Source organism: Atractosteus spatula, chromosome 7 (assembly GCF_055471065.1).
Source record: "Atractosteus spatula isolate fAtrSpa1 chromosome 7, fAtrSpa1.hap1, whole genome shotgun sequence".
Taxonomy (NCBI): domain Eukaryota; kingdom Metazoa; phylum Chordata; class Actinopteri; order Semionotiformes; family Lepisosteidae; genus Atractosteus; species Atractosteus spatula.
The window spans coordinates 31,144,623-31,169,273 of NC_142712.1; the positions used below are offsets into that span (position 1 = coordinate 31,144,623).

Below are 24,651 nucleotides of genomic sequence, written 5' to 3' on the forward strand. Positions count from 1 at the left end.
TGTCCTTTTTTTCCAAAATTGTGCTAATGCAAAAAATGAATAATATTTTTATCTGTGTATTAAATATATAATAAAAACTATCCTCAAAATCGCATTGTGCAGAAGATTGAGGTATTTAAATAGATACAGTACAAATGATAGCAGGACTTCAGTTCCAACTTCTCAAACCGGTTATTAAATCTCGGTAACAAAATAAATCCAATAACATTCAATTTTTTTCTACAGTTTTCTAATTAAGCACAAACTCTTGTGAAAGTACTGAAAGTTGCTATGTTGTCGAAAGCTCACATTCTAGTTCCCATGAATTGCAACCTGATGCAGCTCCTTCTTGTTCACTAGTCACTGTAATGACTCATGTAATGTGACTTATGAGCGGATAAGTACAGGTTGTGCAGCAGACATTTCACCTCAGAAATGTTCCAACGTGATCTGTGTAGCGACAATGCTTATTACTAAGACAGAATTAGGTGTGCTGCGCTTTCCTAAATTAGGCCCCCATTTCTCTTCCTCATGTACTTTCTGATTTAAAGTGTTTTCTTTCCAATATGGAGCAGCTCCCAAATGGGGATGTGCCCAGCCATGACTATCATGATCAATGGCCATTCCTGGCGCCTATCTGTCTGTGAGATTCTTGGGAACATCTGGATTGCAGTCCTAGATGCCAGAGGTCATTGTTACTCAACTCTCACCTTGATCAACCAATCGCGAACCTGCAGGGTGTGGTAACCCCACATGGGTCTCAAATGCCCGCCAAACTCTCAACCAATCATTGCCCATCTTTGTTCTGGATAAAAAGACAGTGCACAGCTCAGAACCTTGCTTCTCTGGCCATTTTCGCACACCCTCAGAGACAATCAAATTACTGCCAGTGTTGTCTGTATAGGGACTGGAACCTTCAGCAAAGCGTCGGCCTGGGGAAAGCCTGTACGTAAGAATTCTGATTCCAATTCTGCTGGAACAATCAGCCACCAGGAAGGCATTATCAGCGCACATGCGTTTGCCTGGGGAGAGCTCTCTAAGGCAAGAGTCAGGTAGAAGAGGCTGTAAGATGTCCATCAGGCCGATAGGCCTTCACTGCTAGGGAATAGGTGTGAGTCTATAACGCGCAGTGGAAGAAGGTGCAGTCCCCAAAACTCTCTGCATCCTGGCAATACCCCTGCACTGTGCTTGGTCAAATATCAGATTTGGTTTACCAGGTGAGGACCAGGCACCTTCGCTGGGTGGTGGTGCCCTGACTGGCCCCCCGTAGAAAGCACGAGGACTCAATACCAGCCAGTGGCTAGGACCCAGACAGGCCAGAGGATCCTGGCCCGAGCAGTCCCACACAGAACCTTCCAACAAATGGACCCTCTGTGGCTGCTGAGGTTCCACTTGGGCATCTGACATGCACCGGAAGGCCCCCAAGCCACTTAGGATTGAGTATAGCTTTGTGAGACTGTTTGGGGCCGACAGGGACATCTGGTCTTAGATGGGGGGCAGTGTGACACCTAGCGGCCTTGGGGTGAATCAGCAGACAGTGATACTAAGAAACTGACAAATACTAAGAAACTAAAATACAAAGAAATATTACACTTTCAGGTACATTGAAAGCTAATTCAGATCATAAAAAGCTAAAGCCTGACCTATTAAATTATTTTAACTGGAATTTGTCATTGAAGGTCTTAATTTCATTCACAGAGTTTGTGGTGTAAAATCTTGAACAGCATTTACTGCACAGACTTAATCAAAGTCAACAAAAAAAGACTATAAAGTTTCCAATATATTTTTTAGTTTTGGTCATGTTATATACAGTACTTTGCTTATACAGTATACTGTACTATTTATTATATTATTATAATATACTGTATATTATATTATATTTATTATATTATTCAAGTGCACTTATTCTTCTAAAATGATGCACTGGAATCGTTGGCTATCCTTTTAGATTTTATTAAAATTTCATAACAGAACAAATAGCATCACATTTCTTGTTCAAACAAACATAACAAAGTAACAAAACATTTTTGTCTTTATAATGCATTCAGAATATAAATTTGGCCACTGAAGCCTGTCGCAGTTCTCTGGTTTATCTCAGGCACTTATGCTCATTAATATAGTAGTTACATATTTTAGGACACCTCTGAAAAGTATCCAAATTTTGCTCACATGTTATTTCTTTTCATGTCAAAATGTATCACAATATAAAAAACATGATTAAAAATGCATTCTCTTTTGTGTCAGGGTAGTTTTGCTGCACTCATATAATTTGTTAGAGATTGTAATTTATTAAAGATTATGTCAAATAATGTTTCTGCTTTGGTTTTGAAAGTCACCATCCCATGTGATTCATTTTCATAGTGTGCTCTGCCCTTGGAAATAAAAAATAAAACTTTTGCTAAATCTTCAAAACTTCAGGTACCAGAGATAAAACTTCATATTCTCCTTGGTTCAGAACACAAGTTTTCAGCCCTAGAGGATATGCAAAACTATTTGAACAACAATCAGAAATGAAATAAATCAGCATTTAAAGTTAGAAATAAGATTGGTTAGTAACTATATTAAGATGTAACATAAATGTGATTACATAGAACACAATTAGTGGAGTTAATAAAAGATAGTCTGCCTGACTGCGGGAAGTCAGGATAACACAAGAACGAAAATCAGTTCCCAACCCAGCTAGTCCAAACACCACAAGCTGTTTTTTTTATTTTAGAAAACAATGAATGTATAGTGAAAGTACTGCTGAGATAGCATAAGTATCATGCAGGGTAAACTAAACAAATACGATTTATCTGCAGATTTAAATGCATTAATATTTATAATGAGTATACTTTTGATTGCATAGGCATACCATTTAAAAGAACAGAAAAAGTAATTGTAATTGTATTCTCCATATAATTATGATATTTATTATCTGCTTTTGAGATGTTATAAAATCTGGAAACCCTACTTATAATGTGTCTTGCAATGACTGAAATTGCTCATTGCTTCACAATTTATGTAGAGCTCATTTTATTTCCAGCCAGGAACTCTGAGATCTACAATACTAAGTAAATTTATGTCAACTTCCTAGGTTGGATTGTGATCTTGTACAGTATATTTTAGACTTAAAAGATAATTGGGGTGGCATGGTGACACAGTGGTTAGCATTGCTTCTCCATTTTCTCCATTTGTTCTGTTTTCCTCCCATAGTCGAAAGACATGCTTGTAGGTTTAGTGGCCTCTTGGAAAATTGGCCCTGGTGTCACTATGCGTGTGTCTTTGTGTGCCCCGTGATGGACTGGCGTTCCATCCAGGATGTATTTTGCCTTGTGCTCGTTAACAATTACAATTACAAGAATTACAAGGAGTTACCACTAGTTACTGAATCTCAGAGTTCATATTTTTACAAAAGCTTATTTGGTTTTGAATTATTTTGTTAATCAAAATCCAGATATATCTTATATATTTGTATTATGGATTCCATCAGGTTATCTTCATATTTTGTTAAGACTTTCATGAAGATTTAATTGTGTTTGATGTCTAAAATATATGAAAATGTGGACCAAATTAGGAGGCTGACAAAATTTTTCTTGTCACTGCCTATAAGATAAGATCATTTTATTAGCCCTATACAATTTCGTGCATTAGGAATTTGTATTTTTGCATACCCCAGCTTGCTCTCCATGAGACACACAGACAGGGAGAGAGAAGCCTAGGTTTTAGAGTGCAGGGTCAGCCATTGTACAGTGCCCCTGGAGCAATGGGGGTTAAGGGCCTTGCTCGGGATTAGAGTAGGATTCCTCTGCCAGTCATGGGATTTAAACCAGCAACCTTCCAGCCACAGGCACAGATCCTTAGCCACAGTACCACCACTCTACCCTATGATATTGTATGTTAATCAAATTTGTGAAAAGATTTTTAGATTTACATTTTTTTTATTGTGTTTTTGTATCTAATGTTGGAAGCTGCAGAAAAGCTGGAGACATTGGAATAAGGTCCTAGCAGAAAATAATGTCTTGGAATCATCAGCTGACTTTGAATACCCTAACAAACTGACTCAATCACAGACACTGCACATCTCATGCACTGCAGGCCGGGAGTCTACTGATTTCCTGACATCCACTAGGTACTGTACATGCACTACTGGGAAAATAAAATTCATTCTTTAGCCTGTAGCATAAGTTATTGCTTTTGCTCATACAAATTATACTTAAGAATTTTTACACAAAACTCAAACCAACTTGAGAGGAATTCCAGGAAATGATAAATTGGAAAATAACAGAGGCAATCTGTGACATCTGCTTGCTTTCCTTTCCACTTTATTCTGCAAAAGAAAGGAAAGAATGACAGTTTAGGAGAAAGACAGCAAATAATTTTACTGTAAGACCTTTACTTGGGTTCTATCAATTTGTCAAAGAAAAGGTAACACAGGATTACAGATTCTGTGATTCTTGATCAAAAATGTTAAAATTCCTGAATTTTAGAACATGTACTAGCCAGAATTGTTTTTATTTTTGGATGCTCATAAATGTTAATTGCTGTTTTATATAAATCTAACAAAAGCCAGTTTGTAATTATTAATTTTGTAACAAATATGATCTTTTTAGTGGGATCAGGATTAAAAATGAAAAAACAACAGAAATCAGCCAGTATTCAATATGCAGGCTAGGAGCTCCAATGGTAAAAGAAACATGGTGTTACCCTAGGAAAATTAGTTTAAGCCCTCTTCCCCACTTTTTGTTACCCTGCCAAATTGTTTTTAACCCCCTTGTTTTGTCCCTTACAAGAGACATAAAGTGAAGGTCATACAAGTTATTTTACACCTGGTTGCTGAAAAACCAGTACCATGCTGAAAAACCGATGAAGCTGTTCTAATGGGAATAATTTTTGATAAGACAACTCAGAATTGTTATTCAAAAGCATAGCAGCAGCATTCGTTCTCTGGGATTCCACACTGTCAGTCACTCTGCTCTCTGCTGATTGCTTTATCTATCAATCAAATGCTAGTTTAGTTTCTGTTCTACCAACCTTCATAAACATGTTTTGGCTGTAATTTACTTGAACAATTTCTGTTTCAAAACTCTTATGCTTATTTCTTAAGGATATCGATTCCAGCCACCAGAGGCCTGTACCTCTGACTGTGAGTCTGGTGGAGCACTCTGCCCTTCCCAGGCTGTTCTCTGCGACGACAGTGTAGTCCCCGCTGTCTCTGGGGCTGACTCCTATGATGAACAATGACCAGACGCCATGCACGTTGGACACCAGGTAGTGGGCATTGTGGTTGAGGCTGATGTTGTTGTGATACCAGGTGACGTGTGGCTTAGGGGTTCCCCTCACGGCGCAGCTCATGTGACATTCGTATCCACGGGGAACAAAATGCGTCTTTAAAGGAACGATGAAATACGGTGCTTGTCTGTGGTCTTTTTCCTTATAGCTGGGCACATTCACTGTGAGCTTATCTGAAAAAAGGGAGAGTATGTTCTCTTAAGAACCCATAAGAAAGATCTCCTTAGAAATCTTGTTACTGTTTTTTTTTAAAGTAACCTCCTATCTTTTTTGCTGGATTAGGTAATCAAGGTAGTCAAAGAGATTAGTGTTGTTTATATTTAGAATGGCTAACAGCTGATGGATGGGCTGTGTTTAGTACTGTATTTTTATAAGTAGCATGTCTAAATTTGTCAGGTCTACCTGCAGAACTAGATGATAAAAACATTTTATGTTCTAAAATTAACATAATGTACAGTGCTATTTTGTTGGTTTTCCCAATCATAGGGTTTTCATTGTTTAGCTCAGAACATTCAGAATGATAATTGCTCTTGGGTCATTTCATAGAGGTTTTAGTTCCAGCAAATGGTCAAAAAGAAAAGGTAAACTCTCAAGTATCTCTACTTGGTTTTTGCTTAATTATTTTAATTAAATAAGTGCTGTGAAGATGAGCCACTGCAGCTAAGTTCAGTCCAAGCACTGAAGTAAATGAACCACAATATAACAAAACTTTAGCAAATTAATTCTCAGACCTTTTTTTTCAGTGTACCCACATTATATATCATGAAAAACATAATTTGTTGGTATATTATTTTAAGAATAAACACCTTTAATTCTATTTATTATGGGATGCTAAATGCTTATGGGCTTCTCTTCTCAAAAGGTTTCTGTTTTGTGATTTTGCTAACCTTTCTTTTTGCCTATCTCCCAGGCTGAAGATTCAGAGGGCGCACTGAGGCCCATGTCGTTCTTGGCATACACCCGGAAGTAGTATGAGCGGCCAGCGACAATGTTGATAGCAGTGAACTTGTTGTTGAAGATGCCGTCTGCTACTGTATGCCAGGACAGCTTGCTGGAATCTCGTGTCATCACCATGTAGTGTAGCCTGTTGTCCCGTTTTTCATCCGGTGAAGGTTCCCAGGACACCGTCACTGTTCCAGACACATTCTCCTCCAGCTGCACTGGTCCTGGTGGCTTGGGCTCATCTGAGATCCAGAAATGAGAAACATTTTCATGACATAAAATGCGGTGACTTTCAAAAGTCACCTCTCCTTCCCAGCACAATTGCTCTTTACTCTGTGTAAAAATCTATATAGATACAAAGAGACAAAGTAGGAGTGGGGAAGATACATTCATAATTTATTCATTTAAGAGAGTTTTGGAATAGTAAGTATGATTTAATGGTGACAGTGGACAATTGCATCGAAGCACAAATTTTGGAAGCCCTTTTGTCAGTTACAGCTTTGAGTTGTTTTTTATTTTTCCATTAATTTCCCTTTTTGTCTTATATCACTGAATAACAAACTATTTTAGCTCAAAAATGCAAAATAGAGGTTTTTAAGTTCCTAATATTTTTAGAATTCAGTTTCTCCTATAAGATGCTTTAGAGAGGTTGCTCTTGACTGTTCTTTTCAAGTTCACTAGTGTTTTTTAAGATTCAAGCAATGTTCTGCTGAGTACTGCAGATATGGGTGAAGGTTTCTGAGGCTGCTATAAGAGTCCTAATGTTTGTGAAATCTCAGCTTGAATATTTCTACATAAGACAAGATCACCTTATTAGCCCCATACAATTTCTTGCATTAGGAATTCATTTTTTTGCTTACCTCAGCCTGCTCTCCATGAGACACAGAGAGAAGCTTAGGGTCAGCCATTGTACAGCACCCCTGGAGCAGCTTGGGTTAAGGGCCTTGCTCAGGGGCCTTACAGAGTAGAATTCCTCTGCCAGCTGTGGGATTTGAACCAGCAGTCTTCCAGCCATAGGCACAGATCCTTAGCCACAGTGCCACCATGTTGGGTATCTCACAGTTTACATTTTTAAAATGACTACATTGATTATTTTCAAGTGCACATTTTTGCAACTTTTAAAACAGATTGGGATGAGATCTTTTGATAAGCTTTCACACTTCAAACTTATCAGAAGTAGCCCCTGATTTAAAGGAAATGTCCAAAAAGCTGGACACCTTTTAGCCTGGAAGTTGGTGCAGCAGACATCTTCTTTTAGCATCACCCCAGAACATAGATCTCCAGCCCTGGTCCTGAAGAGCCCCAAGCCACTTAGTCTTATAGGTCACTTACTTCTAAAGATTGGGAACTTTCTTTAGAGCATTGATGATAGTTAGCGTTACTTAATTGATAACTGATCACAGTAAGATAGTTCCTTCAAAATTTGACCTGTAATATCTGCTGGATTGGAGCTCTCCAGGACCAGGGCTGGAGACCCTTGGTCTATGGTGTAAATTATGATAAATGTTTTATATTTGTCCAGGTATAGATTCATGTAGTGTATACAGTGTATACTTCTAGATTTTAGTTAATGAGTGTTTGAAGTATCGATTTAATGTTTGAGCTCATGTACATCAAAAGTCCATGTCATATTTATGGTTTTTATTTTGTTTAATGCATTCTTGTGTTAAAAAAACTGTTGTTTATTTATCAATAAATAGAAAAGTAAAAGATACCTTGTGACTTAATTTGGTATTTCTGACCTTTGGAATTAAAATATTATTATACTTTTATTATTTAATGACTGACTATTCTCATCTCCTGACATAACAGTAAGAAAAAAACATCAATTAAAGCCAGTATTAAACAAAATCCATGTATTTATCCAAGTTGACACATTTTCATTATTAGAAGTGTCTGTGGATATTTATTTAGAGGTATTTGGAATAGCAACCTTCATATTTACCTATTGTTGAAGCCATGAAGGCAGAAAAAACTTCAATTTGTCACTCCTAGGAAGATATTATTAGTATAAAATATTTATTTTTTTCTGAATTGCATGAGGCTTACACCTAAAATCCTGTTGCTGTCTGGGACAAGTGTTACCCACTGCAATTTTGAGACATGATTACCTGTGACTCTGATCTCAACACTGAATGATTCCTGACCAATGCAGTTCTTGACATTTATGGTGTAGATTCCTGAGTCAGAGTGTTCAGAGGAGGGGATGAGTAGCTGGGACACCCCATCAGAGTTGGTAATAGTGGCCCGTTTGGACACAGGAATGCCATCCTTCAGCCAGACAATTTCTGGTATAGGAGAAGCCTGTGGAATACAGATAGATGATCATGGTCAACACATACAGTATAAGATATTATGCATCACATACTATACTATATGTGTGATTTCAGTAAGCAGAGCACTTTGCTATGGCTGTCAGAGGCAGACGTTAGCACTTACTAAACAATGTTAAGAGAGCAGGCTTTCATGACAGTGGTGAAAAGTATGGTATGAATGTTTTATGATAATTATGCAGAAATGTTGAATTTTGATGGCATTGGCAGCAGTATTATTTAAATATTTATAGGGTCCGATGCAAATTGAAACAAGATTATGGAACAATTGAGGCATCAAATAAAAATTGTTTTTTATGTGTTTGTAAGCATGGAACATGACATTTTAGACTTATGACTTTTATCCTCTCCTGAGAGAGCAATTTAGGGTATTATCTAGTATTGTGAAGAGTTTGTGGATAACAAGGTTATAGGTAGAAATTATTACATAACACTCTGTAGTGTCCTACTTATAGAAATCAGTTCAGAATGTTAATGCTTCTGAGAGCTATACTTTTAAATTGGACAAATTGAAACTCATGTAAAACTTGGTTAATGCCATTATGCTATCAAATATTGTCAACAAATTTTAACTGCATATAATTTGTAGAATTTTTTTGAATCCCTGAGAGATCTTTTTTTAAAATATTTTTTGTTTATGGCTGCCATTTGATTCACATATATACACTTTTGCACTGATTTTTTTTACATGGTTTACTTATATAGTGGTTTATTATTAAAATTATTTATATTATACAATTAATATAAAATTGTACAGTATATTCTATTCTTTGGCACCATGTAAATGCTGTTTCTTCTGTTTGATTCTTAGTAGTTCATTGAATTTACTTTCCCAATTTTGGTGCATTTGCGTGTGTCAATTCAAATAATCCAATACTATGTTATTGACAAGACAGACACTCCAGAGTGGGGAGATATTAAATTCCCTGTGTGGTGGGACTCCTCACCTCAAAGTTCATGTTGACTCGGACTGTGTTTCCAGCTTTCACTACAATAAAACTCTTAAATTTGGAATCAATGAGGAAATGAGGCCTCACTATAAAAAAAGCAAAGAGGAATGTATAGGTTAAAAAGATCTTTCTAAGTAGTGCCAAGAAAAATAATTAGTACTTACATACAGTATTTTATTCAAACTTTATTAAAACATGCCATGATTTAACTGTAATTCAGAATTTCACAGAGAGACTCCTTTATTTCTTTTCACAATCTTTTTTAGATTGTGGCCTCTTTGTAAGGAGCAGCTGCTAAGATTGTAAGCGAAGAGAGACATACTGTAACAAGTTTGTGAGGAAACCTCCAAGGACTACCAGTGCTCACCTGGAGGGGGCATGGCGAGTACGTAGTTGTCCAGCTCTTGTGGTTCCCCGTCACCCCCGTTGTTGCTGGCGACCACCCTTACAAAGTACATGGCCATGGATTTGAGGCCCTTAATCGTGTAGGAGCTCATGCTGAGCGGGGCTGTGTTGCAACGTTCCCAAGCTTGGCCATCAGCTGGCTTCACCTCCACGTAGTACCCTTTGGCCACATCTCCATCATCCTCGCTGGGTTTAGCCCAGGAGAGGGACAAAGAGTTATACGTAGAGTCTGTCACCTTCAGGTCTTTAACTTTGCCAGGTGGCTCTGAAATTCCACACCGTGAGAGTTAGAACCTGAGCTTTTTTCAGCGTCCTAGTCAATAGTTCAGATTTAGAAATTCAACAGGATAAGGAAACACCAAGCAATTAGCCCCAAGACCTGGTCCAGGGAATACATATAGCTAAACACCTAGAAAATTATTTCCTTTCTCAGGATAAATTGTTTGTCTATATAAGCTTCACTTGTAATACTATGCAAGCAACTTTTGTACAGCAAAAAAGGAAATGTACAAACAGGTAATTCTCTGTGGAAACTAATCGAGAGGTCTAGAGACACTCCTATGGAGTTGCAGCCATTTTAAGTTGGGATGTTACAGTATGTTGATTGCAGAAAGGTTTTCAGGAAATATGAATGGAAGAATATATAAAGTTCTGTAATTAAAAACATGAATAATATGTTTTTTTTTATTTCAGTAATTGGAGGTAAATGTTTACTTTGGGATAATGTTTATTTTATTTAAAGGGAGTGAAGGCCCTCCTTTTATTTTTATGATTACCTAAGAAAATGTACAAACAAGGGGGGGGGGGGTATTTTGCTAATGTACCCCATTTGGTAGTTACTGTAGGAATTAGTCTGTCATATGCAGCTGCTGCAGGTACAGTAGTATAAGCAGGGGCATGTTTGTGTGAGATAAATCCAAGAGCAGGAAGAGAAACACTAGCTAACAGGCAAGCAGCAGTGTGAGCTGGTAGCACTGTGTTTACAATGGACTAGACTGGAGCAGCAAGGTGAGCATAGGCAATCGTGGTACAGGGCGTAATCCAACTCAAGATGGGTAAGCACAGCACAAAGAGAAATCCAAACTCAGAGCCAAGGGAAACAAGCAGCATCAGTAAACTAACAGACACAGTACAAAAGCACGAGAGGAGAATCCAATGAACGTCATTAGGACGAAGCGATGGCCTAGAATCCAGGAAACACACAGTGAGAAATAAGAACTCAGGGCAAAGCTGGAAGTGCAACAAACTCAGACAGAATTGCATAGCACTGCCGGATCACATCTTATGTAGCTTGAACCACCTGATGCGGGCATGGGAGATAATGTCAAATTAGTAGCCACGGTAACAGAAGCTTGAAAGACAAGTCAATGTAGGAGTGTCTGGCTACCGTGAAATACTAGCTCATTCCACAGCACACCAGCAGGGGTAAATATAACAATCCCAGTATCTCATCCAGAAGTTTCTTGAAAGCAGCAATGGTATTGGCATCCTGCTGAAGAGAGAATCTGTGGTCATTATTTGCACTGTCTTTTCAGTGTTACTTACTCATGGGATCTCGTGCAAATATAAAATCTGATGGAACACTGGGCTCTCCTATCCCGGATGCATTGACTGCAGCCACCCGGAATTCATACTGCTGCCCCTCAACAATGTCCCTCACTGCAAATTTTTTCTCTGGAAAAAAAATAGGTTAAACGGAAGATATTAAACATAAAGTCTCATGTCATAGCATAGATTATTATTCAGAGATTATGACCCTATGGGAGATCTATGAGATCTATTGGAGATATGCAGTTTTAATCTCTTGATTAACTGATTAATGAGAATTAACACATGTGATTAGTTCCATAACAATGTTACTTCCTCCACAGCAATATTCTGAAGTTGGTTAATTCCCTGCTGTGAAAACCCAACTGGGTGAATGATTCAAACAAAATGTATTATTTCATTTGCAAGCTAAAACTGAAAGTAATAACCTACTATAGGAATTTGATATTTCGGTTTACTTGAGACTCCTGTGTTTAAGAGCACATTGAAAAAATCCTCATATTAAGTTACCCTTTCTATTAAATTTCTTTATTCTGAGTCCAAAGAATTGACAAGAAACAAAAGGTATCCTACCAGTAATCGGCGTGTCTGACACAGGGCTCCAGATGTTACTTCCCTTCTTCCGTTTCTCCAGGATGTAGCCAGTGATACGACTTCCCCCGGTATTGTGAGGGGGCCCCCAGGACACAGTGATGCACTTGGAGGTAGCACTGATCACTTTTGGAGGAGCTGGGGGGCTGGAGTAAGCTGTCATGAACAAAAATAAAAACTGTAGCAGGACTATTGTCAATAAGAACAGGAGATGTTTCAGGCAGGATGAATGTGATAAATGAATGCCCTGGTCCTCAAATCCAGTCCTCAAAGGCCACAGTCCATAAGGATTTTACAGGCTTAAGTGTATTCCTGCTTTTAGCTGTCAAATTATTTTTACTTACATGAATAACTAGTTCAGGAGAAAGGCAAAGGATCCTTATGGATTAGATTTGAAAAGCTGTGTGGTATGATTTTTTGCTCAGGCTCCTGTTGTTTAAACAGTAAATGCACTTACTCTATGGACTAAAGGCCACAAGCTCAAACTTGGGTCATGTCAATAGTCAATCATGATCAGTGGAAGACAACAGACACAGCACCACCAGAGTAGGTGCTTTAAGGCAAATAGCAACTGCTGGGTACATGCAGGCTTGCAGGGGAAACACCTGTAAGGCGCTACACTGCGGAGCTAACACACAAATGGTAGAGTCTACCCTACCTCATCTTTCCTATGAAGTTCAAAATATTTACACTACATTTAAAAGTTCAAGAGTACATAAACCTATTCCATCTTCACTCAATAAAAAAAAATGAAAAAGAAAAGCAAATAAACCCTTTCCACTTTGTTATTGAATACTACAGTAATGTCTCTGAATTATCTTGTTCGTTAAAGACTATAGGAAAAGTTTAGAGTTTACACAAAGCCATTGTGACAGTGGAGCACCCCTCCCACTGCACTCCCAAATCCACGGCGCGTGGAAATGCGCAGCTTCCACACCTGAGGCTAATCAGGTCTGCTATTTAAGATCCCCCATGCGTCCACGGACTTTGTTCACCCTTAGAACCAGAGTATTTGTAAGCTACAAAGGATTATTCTTTGCTACAAAAGGATTATTCTTCTCATTGTATTCAATCTTCTCGTATACCAGAGAACAGACGCCTTCCCAGACGACTACACACCGTCACACTGCTCAAGGATAGGAAGCGCTCTGCCAGTGCTCAGGCAGCACCCTTTAGAACCCAACACTATCAAACCATGTTTATTACGATGCCATAAAACTGTCAAGTGATTGGAAAGGATTGCTGTACCCTTTGTGCCGGCAGTGATGTCGTCAGTCTCCAGCACATTGCTGACACCCTCTGCTGTGTGAGCCCGGATTCTGAAGCTGTATTTCTTGCCGTGCTCCACTTGGTTAGTGGCAAAGGTGGTGGTGGTGCCAGGGACTTCTCCCAGCTTCAACCAAGTGTTGCGCCCCACCTGCTGCCTCTCTAAAGAATAACTCAGAACTGGGGAGCCACCATCATCCCGTGGAGGTCTCCACTTGATCCCGATGCGTGTGGGTGAGCTCTCCAGCACCTCCACTGGACCTTGTGGAGGGGTGGGCTTATCTGCAAGAAGAGAGTGGCAACACACTATCCTGGTTATGAAAAGTGATATAGTATAGGGCACAGATTTACAGTATAGCATATTATATTGCTTGTCTCATGCTGCTGGAACAAAGCGTGAAATCTTCAAAGATAAAGATCTCCATACTTTGAGATACAAGAGCAGCCCTATGATGTGGCTTATGGAGTAGGTGCAAGTTACATTATCCCTAGTGCCACACTAATATTGTTATTACATAATAATAGTTTGAATTGCTGGTTTTTGCTTTTTATTGTTTGGTACATCCATGTACTGTAAGCACAAAATGAAGCAAGAATTACTGCCCACTGTCTTGAATCTGACTATCTCAAATGTCATTTTCACTGTTACACTACATAAGAAAAATATGTTCATATTTAATATTGTTACAAGCTGAGGTAGATAACAATGGAGGTCTCTCTAAGAATCTAGACACAATAGGTAACACTTAACTAGTGTCAATATTTCCACTTCCCAGAGCTTCATACCAAGGAATGTTTATTCAGTCGTGCTGGGTGTGACTAAATTCTGGGTAAATGATCAGATCAGGCACGAGAGGGAAAAGGAGAAAAAGAATCTCAGCCCACGAGAGAGAGAGGAGAGAGGAGAGGAACTTGACGCTTGTGCCAGTTCTTAGTTCAAGATCATCTGAAAACACCCAATAGGCTTCCATTTATTCAGGGTATCCAGGTTTGCAGAGAGAAAGATTTAACTACAGGTTGTATTGCACTTTGTTCAGAAGTTTGCATATCTCTTATTTTGACCTCTGTAGACTCTAGGTTGCAGTCTGGGTTTTTCTGTGTGGTCTAGGCGTAGGTCTCTGAAACACATTGTCTGTAAACTTGTACATAGAGAAAGCTGTGTTTTGTGTGTTCATGTTGTGTGTAGTGTAGTTCTACATCACTTTCATTGTTAATAAATTTAAGTTTAAATTTTAAGTTTAAGTTTAACCAGGTATGCCTGAATTATTATTCACCAAAACTGTGTCAGAGAATAAAGAAGTCACATGAATCTATATTACACTCTTTATTACACATGACCCAATCACTCGGGTATATTCTTGGAGAACTCTTTACAATTTGGGTGTTCTGATTATTTTAGTTATTGACTAAGCCACTTGGTCCATTCCTGCTTATTCTCCATTTTCGTAACCCTCCATTGTAATAATGCTATAACATTTTTTCCACTAATAAAAATCAACAACGTAAACAACTGTATTCATTGATGTGTGCTCTGAGCTGCCTTCTGTCTCTCAGCAGTGCTCTTTCAGTTTTTCTTACCAAGAACAACAAGCTTGGTCGTGGCCTCGACAGCACCGCTCTCATTCTTGACCTTGACCTTTATGTCTCCACTGTCCTTGCGCTGGCACTTGCTGAGGAGCAGGCGGCTGTGGTTGGGCCCTCTTTCCACCTTCACACCGACGTCATCCTGAAGCTCCTCGCCATCTCTGAACCAAGAGACCTTGAAAGGCTCCCGCCCTTCGAATGGTATTTTGAACACGGCGTTGTGCCCAGCCTTCACAGTCATGGGCTGCGAAAATGTCTGGAGCTCTTCTTTGTCCAGCACAGGAGGATCTGATTATGGGGGAATAAAACAAACAAACACTGCAAACCAAAGCTTGGTGAGGTATTTGAAACTGTATATTTAAAATGTGTTCTGTTCCTTTGGGTGTTTGAAATTTATATTCTATGTCTATTCCATTTTCATTTGTATTTGTTTCTATTTTTTATGTGAAATATCATAAAAACATAAAAATAAAAACAAAAGAATATGTGGGTTATGTTTCTGTGTCATTTTTATTTTCACAGCAGTTTCTTTTTTATTCCTCATGTAAGAAAAGTGTTTAAAACTTTTGCCTGTTTTATCATCAGTATAATATTGAAGTGCAGGAAAAGACTGATTTTCACCAAGATTATTTTTGCAAAGTTCAGCATAGACATGAAATAGAGTAAACGTTGCTTATTAATTGCCATTTTGTCAAGTTAGCACATTTTTACTAATTGAGTTTATAATGGAAGCTCAAGAGGGATGATAACCGCCAAGTTCAATCATTCTCAGGTGTCTGTAATTTGTAATCAATTATGACAACATTTCCTCACATTTCCTTACTTAAACATTATACATACTGTACATACTGTACACTATCTCCTCTCCCTTGCATACCTTTTTGCATTCCTCCTCCACCCCATTTCCACCTGTGCAGCCACCCCTTGGTCACATTCCTACTCTGCTAGGGGGTTCTAGCTTCCTCATCCTATGGCCAGGTTAACCATCAGACAAGGAGGTTAAGACAAATTATTGTAACTTTAAAAAACCCAAAGGAAACCTTTTAATATACCTAATTGTTGGCTTTTGTCATTCCTAGTGAATACATATTTGGGATTTGCTTTGAAAATTATATTTTATTTGTATATTCTGAAACAAATTCTACATATTAAAACCAAACAACTAGATACACAAACCTTCAACAACTATATGTGCTTCTGTTTTTCGTCCCTCTGCTTCAAACTTGTATTTCCCTGCATCAGAGTCCTGAACATTGGACAAGATCAGCTTATGGATAGCTCCTTCTTTGGAAATGGACAGTCCATCCTTGGGTGATAGCTGTGGACACATTTACACAAAAGTCAAAGGTTAAAGTGTCTCTGTGGTCTATATTCATTATAGTGTCAATACCAAATCACTCTGACAGGGATTATCAGAACCTTTGCTTCCGTAAAAAAGTGGCACATTTTTTATCTTTATCATGTTAAATCCATGTTTATCTTGGATTGTCTACATTGCCCACATGGATGTAACAACATGGAGACACACACAATCCCCTTCCAGTCTTCAGTCATTGTAATTTTCAATTTTACTTTTCATCTTAATCATAATCTGCACTGGAAATATATTCCCCTAGATCATGGTTTTCTACTTTTGATCTTGGACAGACAGTTTTTAACCCTGTGCTATCAAACTATTAAACTCCCAGCCTCTCTCACCTACGATCTGAACCCTCACTGTGCCTTCTCTCTTTTTCAAAACTCAAACATACATTGAAATCTTCCTCTACCTCACATGTCAAGAAGTTCACTCCCCATAATTTTCTATCCTTTATTTCATTCTGTTGATGTATGATTTTGCACAACTGATGTTGTTTTGCACATTGCCTGTTACTTACTGTATGTCTGTACTATCGTGCAGAATTAATTCTCACCTTTTCTCCATCTTTAAACCAGATTCCCTCTGATTGGTCACTGCTCAGCTTGCACACAAGCTCAGCAGGGTGCCCTTTACAGGCATGCACATCTGACAGCCCACAGGTGAAGTGAACTCCAGGTTCTGCAAATCAGCAAAAGGAGACAGTTCATGGTACATTCTGCAAACATGTCTCAAATTATTAAGCAAAGTTGTTGTTTTCAGCACCACCAGTAGAAATGGTTTGTAACCCATTTTCCATGAAACACAAATACTTATAGATCATATCAACTTTATCTGCATTGTAGCTGTTATTTTTAAATAGTAAATTCTATGACCCTATAAAATACAACAGTAATTACATCTAATTTATTCATATTGCTATATGCACAGGTTCCTTCATACAAATTGGATTAAGTCAAAAGGTCAAGTTCATTTATAACAGTCTATAACTGACCTTTCTGTAACTAATAGTTGTATTAAATAGTTTTCTGCATCAAAAGTTCAAAACTTGAAGTATTTTCTGTATAACAACATCTGTACTTAATTGAAGATATAATCTGAATGAAAGAAGGAACATAACTGGGTCAGCAAATATACAGTAGCATTGTGCATTAAAATAAAATAATATGGTCTGTAACAAAAAAGGGTGATGCATGCTTGAATTAGTACAGCTGCCATGCAGCAGGCATTGTGATCATTGTAGAGCTCATACCAACAATAGTGTCCTCGATTAGCGGCCCACGTCCAGCATGTCTTTTTTTCCTGTTTTGCTCATCTATGAGTCCTCTGCCATCCTCCCCAGATCCTAATCGCGTACCACCAAGCCCTGAGTTGCCACCCTCTCCTCTTCCATTTCCTGATAGCCTGGCCCCTTCCAATCCAGAGCCCATTCCGTGCTGCCCAGACCAATCCCCAGTACCCATTCCACCTTCTTCTCCTGGACACCCTTTGCCAGCTCCTGATCCATCTCCAAGGTCTCCTTTTCCACTTTGGCCATGACCCAGCTGTCTATCTTTTCTACCTAATCCTCCCTGCCGATCAGGTAATCCCCCTTGCTCTACTTTACTGTCTTGTAAATCACCTTCTCCTTCTCCTAAGCCACCTTGTCCTGCTCCAGACCCCCCTAAACCTCCACCTCCACCTCCTAAATTTCCCATTCCATCCACTAGCTCTCCCTTTCCTCTTTTGCCATCTCCTCCACTTTGGTCACCATCCACCTCAGTTACCCCTAGTACTCCCTTTCCTCCCATCCCTTGCCCTACTCCTCCCTTTCCCCTGCTGTCATCGAAACCATTAATTAGGTTCTGGTTCCCAGCCCCTGTGCCTGCCCCTACCCCTGCACATACACCTGCCCCCAATCCTGCCCCTTGCCCTTCCCTTCTTTCTGCACCTGCTCCTATCCCCGCACCTTTACCTGCTTCCCCCCCTGCACCGACCCCTGCCCCTGTACCTGCCCCTAGCCCTGCCCCAGCTCCTGCAACAGTGCCAGAACCTACTCCAGGTCCAGGGTCATTCCCTTGCCCAGTTCCAGTCTCATCCTCAGCCTTACACCACAGTTTTTTCAGCTTTTCTGCTTGCTCTCTGGCTAGACTCTCAATCAAAGTCCCTCCCCCACCAGCTTGGGTAGTTTTTCTGGCTTTCTTCTTGCCGTGTGCACTTGGATCGTCATCTTCATCACCTTAGCCAGAAACAAAATGGAGTACACAGGAACAGATGGAGGAAGAGGAAATGACAATATGTGAGTGATGAATAAGGAGATGGCTAATAAGGATGATGTCATACAAGCATTCAACATGTAATGATCAATCCTTTTGACTGTATTTATGGGTAATCAAGACAGAAGCATGAATAACTGAATGTCTCCAGATTAGAATTGAATAAAATACAAGAAAAAGACCCAATAATATATGGCATGCTTTGAAATTTCAAATGGTTTCAATGATCTTCTTAAGATTTTTAGTTAGTAATGGCCATGAATTTCTATTTGCTTAATACATGGTAATTCTCTGCTTGGATCTACTGCATCTACTGTATGTACAGTACATGCTATAATCAATCTTTTAATGTAACATCAACATGTTAAACAATGGTAGAGGGATAGCAGGGCTAAAATCAGACACGCATGGATAATGACATAGGGATTTAGTTAAGCTGACAAGAAGAAATGCCTTTGGACGGTATTAATTGCAGTATTCTTTTTGCTTTGTTCCACAACACAGTTGTCTCTTGTATGCTCTTAAAATAACAAATCCTTAAAATGACATATCCTTGAAAACATTTTTGGTAATTTTTGTCAACCACAGTGGATCAATAAATGACATTTGACTTACTTTCCACCACTAGCCAGGCACTGGAAGATTTTATGCCAACCACTATGGAGTAAATACCCTTGTCAACAGGCATGACATCCTTCACAAGCAGTCTGTGAATCAGTCCATCCTTGGACACTGTTATTTCATATTTGTCACTATTCTCGAGTGGAGTGTTCTTGCCCATCCACACTGCCCTGAAGAGTGGCTGGGAGAGGACACACTCAAAGAGAGCATCCTCACGTTCTTTGGCACGCACCTCCTGAAGCTGGCAGAGGAACTGGACAGGAATAACTGGAAAGGAAGCAAGAGCCAATCTGGTTCATTTAATTTTTTCTAGTGCATGATGTACCAAACTTATTTTATAATTGGCATTTTTTAATTGAAGTAGGCTCAATTAAAAAATGCCAATCTTTTTCATCTTTTTAAAAATGCCAATCGTTTGTTGAATCAGATCAGCTGGTTTGAAGGTAATATAACTACTAACCTGAAATCTTTTATACATATATTGGTTCTAAAGAATTTAATCTGTATCCTGTTCTGGAATTATATTGTGTGGTATTAAGATTTCAAATATCTTATTGCACTACTCCTTTAACCTCTGAACTTCATATAGTGTACAAACACAGGCTTTCAAAGACATTGGTAGCCAGAACAGTCCTTATTGACACCACAAAGAAAAATGTTTGGAATTCAGGAATCAAATGGGCACTCATGCTTTGCAGTGAAAAGCGGGAGAAGGTCCATATAGGAATATAGCAACCTTTGTTATCTTTTCCTATGCTTTTCTTGCTCTGCTTGTCCTGCAGTAAAGCAGCACATTTAAAGTGCAAACTGAACACAAAACACTACTGCCACTAAAATTCTCAAGATCCTGTCATGTTTCCTGAACCTTATTTACTCTGTTCAGTAGTGCTGCTGCCTGGAGAGCTTTTAACTGCTTATAAGGAACTCGCATGTGAAATCCATGGGAGGAATAGCTTGGACTCTAATATACAGTAATTGTATTTCAGCCTTTCACTAAGTGTGACATTTTGAATTCCTTTTATTTCCTGAACCTTACTGATTGAGTGGTTGTATTAAAAAAACAACTTGGTTTTCAGTTGGTACCTGAACTTACATTTAAATGGCAGTTCAGTAGAGAAGACATTGGCTTCCTCAACATCTACCTGGTATAGCCCAGCATCTTCAGGTCCCAGGTCTTTAATGCAAAAGATGTACTTCTTTCCAGCTTGCTTCAGAGAGTGCTTCATTTCCATTTCCTTGCTATAAGGAATCATTACTCCATCCTGCAGGGTAGAGAGAGCTTTAAAAACAATTTGGTTGGCATGAAAGAGTGGACTTATGGTAGCATTAAACTCAGACAAATGAAGTGCAATGAAGTGTGAGAAATTTGAAAATAAAAAAACAGCCATATCCATGCTTTTTATAGATTAACAGTGTTTTGTGTTATCATAAATTCATGTTGTCTATTAGCACTGTTTATAAAGTATACATTTCAGGAATAGATTCTAACACATTATTATTATTATTTTTAATTGTAAGTTTTATCTTCTCAGCTTTTCTGCTGGTTGCTAGTGCTGGTGTGAGCCTGGTCAGTACCTGGATGGGACAGGGACACTATACTGTAAGAAAGCTCTGTCCTTTGGATGAGACATAAAACCGAGGTCCTGACTCTCTGTGGTCATCAAAAATCCCATGGCGTTTCTCAAAAAGAGTAGGGGTGTAACCCTGGCCTCCTGGCCAAATTTCCCATTGGCCCTTACCAATCATTGCTTCCTAATAATCCCCATCTATGAGTTGGGTTCATTACTCTGTTTTCCTCCACACTAAAAGCTGATGTGTAGTGAGCATTCTGGCGCACTATGGCTGCTGTCACATCATCCAGGTGGGGATGCACATTGGTGGTGGTGGAGAGTAGCTATTATCTGTAAAGCACTTTGAGTGGAGTGTCCTGAAAAGTGCTATACAAGTGTAAGCAATTATTATTATTTATACAGTACAATCGGGGCAGCAATGTGGGGTATTGGTTTGGACTATAAGATTGTGGGTGCAAATCCATGGTTGGGAGCTGTTGTTTACCCTCAAGGAAGGTACTTCACTCTGGTAAATGCCCTGCTGTATAAAAAGGCACTCTACAGGTACTGATGGGTTTAAATAAAATATTACTTTTATAGTCCATCTATTTCAATCCCCTTGTTCTGGTAAAAGGCACCTTAAAGGAATAAATCAGCTATTTAAATATTAAAGTAATGTGCGTTCCCATAACATAGTCACTTAGTGAAAAACTGGCTGATATAAACATAAAACTGGACAAAAGCACAACATGGTGCCTGTCACGTGGTACAGGCAACACACTATGAAGCTTAGATGGCATAGACATTGCAGACATAGAGCTTTGCAGCATTGGATAAAGTGTAGAGTTAACCTTTCAGTGAGGGAGATTCCATGTGCAATTCAATATTTTCTCAAGACATGATGTTCAAACCCATTGAAAATGGACATAAATGTAATATAGACATCATGACATATACTGTACAATATGGCTGGCAAGTGACACCACATGGTGTCGTATTGATAAAAATGCAATGTTAAGCTGCTTTACTTAACATTATAAGTACCTTGTACCTGCCTGTGCACATCATGTTACTGATCTCACTCATATTACTTTCCACATTGACATTGTTTAGGTGGCATGTCCTTATGTGTGAATAACATCAAATGGTGTATCTTTCGTTTTCACAATTGAATATAAAAACTTACTTAACTAGATGTACACAGTGAAAATACCCAACTGATCTCTTCACCACAGCTGGAACCCAGCAGCTCCCTCCTGTTCATGAGCACAAGGATGCCATTAAAAGGGATTTGAACCTTTGTTCTTGTTATCATTTGTGCTTTCAAGCCAGTAGTTTAGCCCATGGAGCTACAGGTTCTTCACTCATCATTATGTGGGCTTTTTTACATTTCAACAGCAACATTATTACCCTGTAGAGAGGTCTTGTCAGGTCTCAGTATCTAAGGAAGAGTGGGCCTGATCAGGGTTGGAATGGGGGATCTTTCACATGATGATGACAAATGTTAACTCCACAAAAGAAGCCTGCTTTTCCATTTTTAAACAGATTGACAGCATGTTTACCTTTCCTGTACATTACATGATTTTAGCTGTTTCAGAATAATTAATGAAAAGAAAATAATATATTTCTAAAAAAAACATTTATTGTCATTAGTATGATACAATACATACATTTTGTATGTAAGTTAGTCAAAATGATCGTGCTGTTAAATTACCATCTCATTTAAATTCAAAATTAAACTAGGATTATTTATTGAAAGAAAGGTTTCTTTGTTCTTGCACTATAGTATGGAAGCTTATTAGTGCCATAAAAATAAATATACTTTTAGAAAAAACATATTTTTATGTTTAACAAGATACTATACTCCCATACTTCTGAACACCTGTTAAGAGCAAAGACTTTCCTGTATATGAGGGAAAGATAGGACATGCAGAGCAGACTTTCATGATAAACAACAAAAGGGATTGCAATTAATTTAGCAATACTTACCACAGTTTGTCTTAGTTTATTTGATTTATTTAAATATAAATCCAGTGATCATAAAAACCGTTACGTATCATGCTTAATAGGAAGCGGGAAGGAAGGTTTGTTAAATTGTGATGATTTTAATTTTAAAAATTGATATAATGTGAAGTTTTAATGTTTTGAGGGGAAATATAAAACAGGTGGTATTTTTTCTGTGTATGTTGCAGTGCTGTGATACAGTTTTTGTCAATTTAACTTTTTTTAAAATCATACAATATACATAACTATATAGAAATTGATATGGGACAGCAAAGAAAAAAAAAAGCTTTGAAGACTAAATGTCAATAACTAAACTGGTATTTAGATTTAGCACAGTCTGAGGAGACCTGTCCTAAAAGTCAGAGTTTTGTCCATGAGCAGTTGAAAGTTATATAATGTGTGGCTTAATGTGGTAAGGCATAGATCTGTCACCATTAAAAGGCTGTCAGGCCGTTAGATTTATTATAACCGTTAACCCATCTCACCTTATATAGGAAAATTCTGCTGCTGGGGTCTTTCAGGTCCATGTCAAGTTCAAACTCCGCTAAGCCCTCTGAGTTAACTTCGATGTGTTTCAGGTTACTAATGGCTTCAAGGTACTGGCAGGGGGCAGGGGTGAACAGGTGAAGGGAGAGGAGATGAAAGGTGGGGAGAAAAAGATGGATGTTTTAAAACATGATGGTCTACAGGAGAAACAGATGCAAAGAAAAGGACTTAGAGTAGGGACTGTCACTGCTTTTAAAAAGAGGAGCAGACCTGTTTCAAACAAGCTGTGCAATAAATAGTTTGTCTTTGTAAAGGTCTAGAAGTTTTGTTTACTCTTACAACTCAAAGTATTAGGAACCCCCATGTGAATAATCTTTTGGGTCTGAGCGAGAGTTAAAAACTGCTTGAACGCACTTGAAGTTGCTGGATTTAGAATGCAGAGCTTGTTCTCCAATGTTTGTGAACCATCTCATTCTTCTAACGCGATTAGCTTAAGTCAAGATTTCATAAAGGTAACAGTGTGTAACATTGAATTGGGTGTTCCTCCAGCTCCTCATACTCCTCAAACTAAAATCGCATTGCTTGCTATTCTCCATTCCTTTGTTGAGTGATTACTAATATTTTTACCAGTGTAAGCATAATGTAATACCCTTGGCACATACAATACAGTACAATATAATAAAATACAGTAAATATAATGAAACGTCTTCATTCAACAATGTGACCATATGAATTGCCCAGGAATTCCCATGGGCAATGAAATGTGCCCATATGAATTTACTGTAAATTAATTCAGATTAAATGAGTAATGGGTGTGTGTTCTTAAATGCTAAATTATTATCACCCATTATTATATATACTGTACATATTTTCCATATGAGTTTTGTGATGGAGTGCAGAATGCAAAGTTGTAAAGAAACAGGCCTTTGTTAGGAAATTACTGATTAAAAGATGGTGTAACAGTGGTTTGAAGGTAAGATAATGTGTTAGTATTGGGAAAGCATGAGAGATAAAGTTCCTTCTCATAAATACAGTATGTAAGATTGGTCTTCCATTGCTGTTACTTAGAGTACACATCCTGGTTCTCAGTACTTGTATCAAGTGCTAAAAGCATCATATTTCTTTTCAAAGGAAAGGAAATATATTGCCATATTTTGAGGTCAGTTATACTTTGTACTTCACAGAAAAAAAAACAGGTGCTCATGTAAACCCTACATTTGGATTGATTTACATTATATTTAGGTATAAATACAGTATGGGATAACATGTAACACACCTACTGTATACATATACTGTAATAATAGTATGAACTTTTTTCAACTGTTTTGCTTTTTCTTCCAGAGAAAATTAATGAAAATGAAATGTATTCTCCAAGACATCCCCATAATGCCAGACCATCCATCTCAGAATCCAGTACAACCTTCTAAAATGCACTAGTACTCTACTGATCTCACTGACACATAATTCAGGGACACATCTAGAGGTCTGAGATTACAGGAATTGTGTGGC

General features: G+C 38.3%; 1 protein-coding gene across 2 annotated transcripts in view; it reads right to left on the bottom strand.

The window, feature by feature from the left end:
* Positions 1 to 1,924: 1,924 nt before the first annotated feature.
* The window catches only part of LOC148830780 (immunoglobulin-like and fibronectin type III domain-containing protein 1), a 48,411-nt gene continuing 25,684 nt past the window's right edge, over positions 1,925 to 24,651 (bottom strand). For both annotated transcript variants that reach the window (XM_088922215.1, XM_088922216.1), the window contains exons 10-25: positions 23,142 to 23,255; positions 20,196 to 20,364; positions 19,097 to 19,369; positions 17,479 to 18,444; positions 16,783 to 16,907; positions 16,046 to 16,187; positions 14,864 to 15,157; positions 13,268 to 13,567; positions 12,002 to 12,175; positions 11,426 to 11,554; positions 9,843 to 10,145; positions 9,473 to 9,561; positions 8,304 to 8,496; positions 6,138 to 6,434; positions 5,097 to 5,423; positions 1,925 to 4,288 (exon numbers count right to left, since the gene is read on the bottom strand). In XM_088922215.1, coding sequence (XP_088778341.1) covers positions 4,284 to 4,288; positions 5,097 to 5,423; positions 6,138 to 6,434; positions 8,304 to 8,496; positions 9,473 to 9,561; positions 9,843 to 10,145; positions 11,426 to 11,554; positions 12,002 to 12,175; positions 13,268 to 13,567; positions 14,864 to 15,157; positions 16,046 to 16,187; positions 16,783 to 16,907; positions 17,479 to 18,444; positions 19,097 to 19,369; positions 20,196 to 20,364; positions 23,142 to 23,255 — 3,900 coding nt within the window. In that variant the 3' untranslated portion in view covers positions 1,925 to 4,283. The remainder of the gene's footprint in view (positions 4,289 to 5,096; positions 5,424 to 6,137; positions 6,435 to 8,303; positions 8,497 to 9,472; positions 9,562 to 9,842; positions 10,146 to 11,425; positions 11,555 to 12,001; positions 12,176 to 13,267; positions 13,568 to 14,863; positions 15,158 to 16,045; positions 16,188 to 16,782; positions 16,908 to 17,478; positions 18,445 to 19,096; positions 19,370 to 20,195; positions 20,365 to 23,141; positions 23,256 to 24,651) is intronic.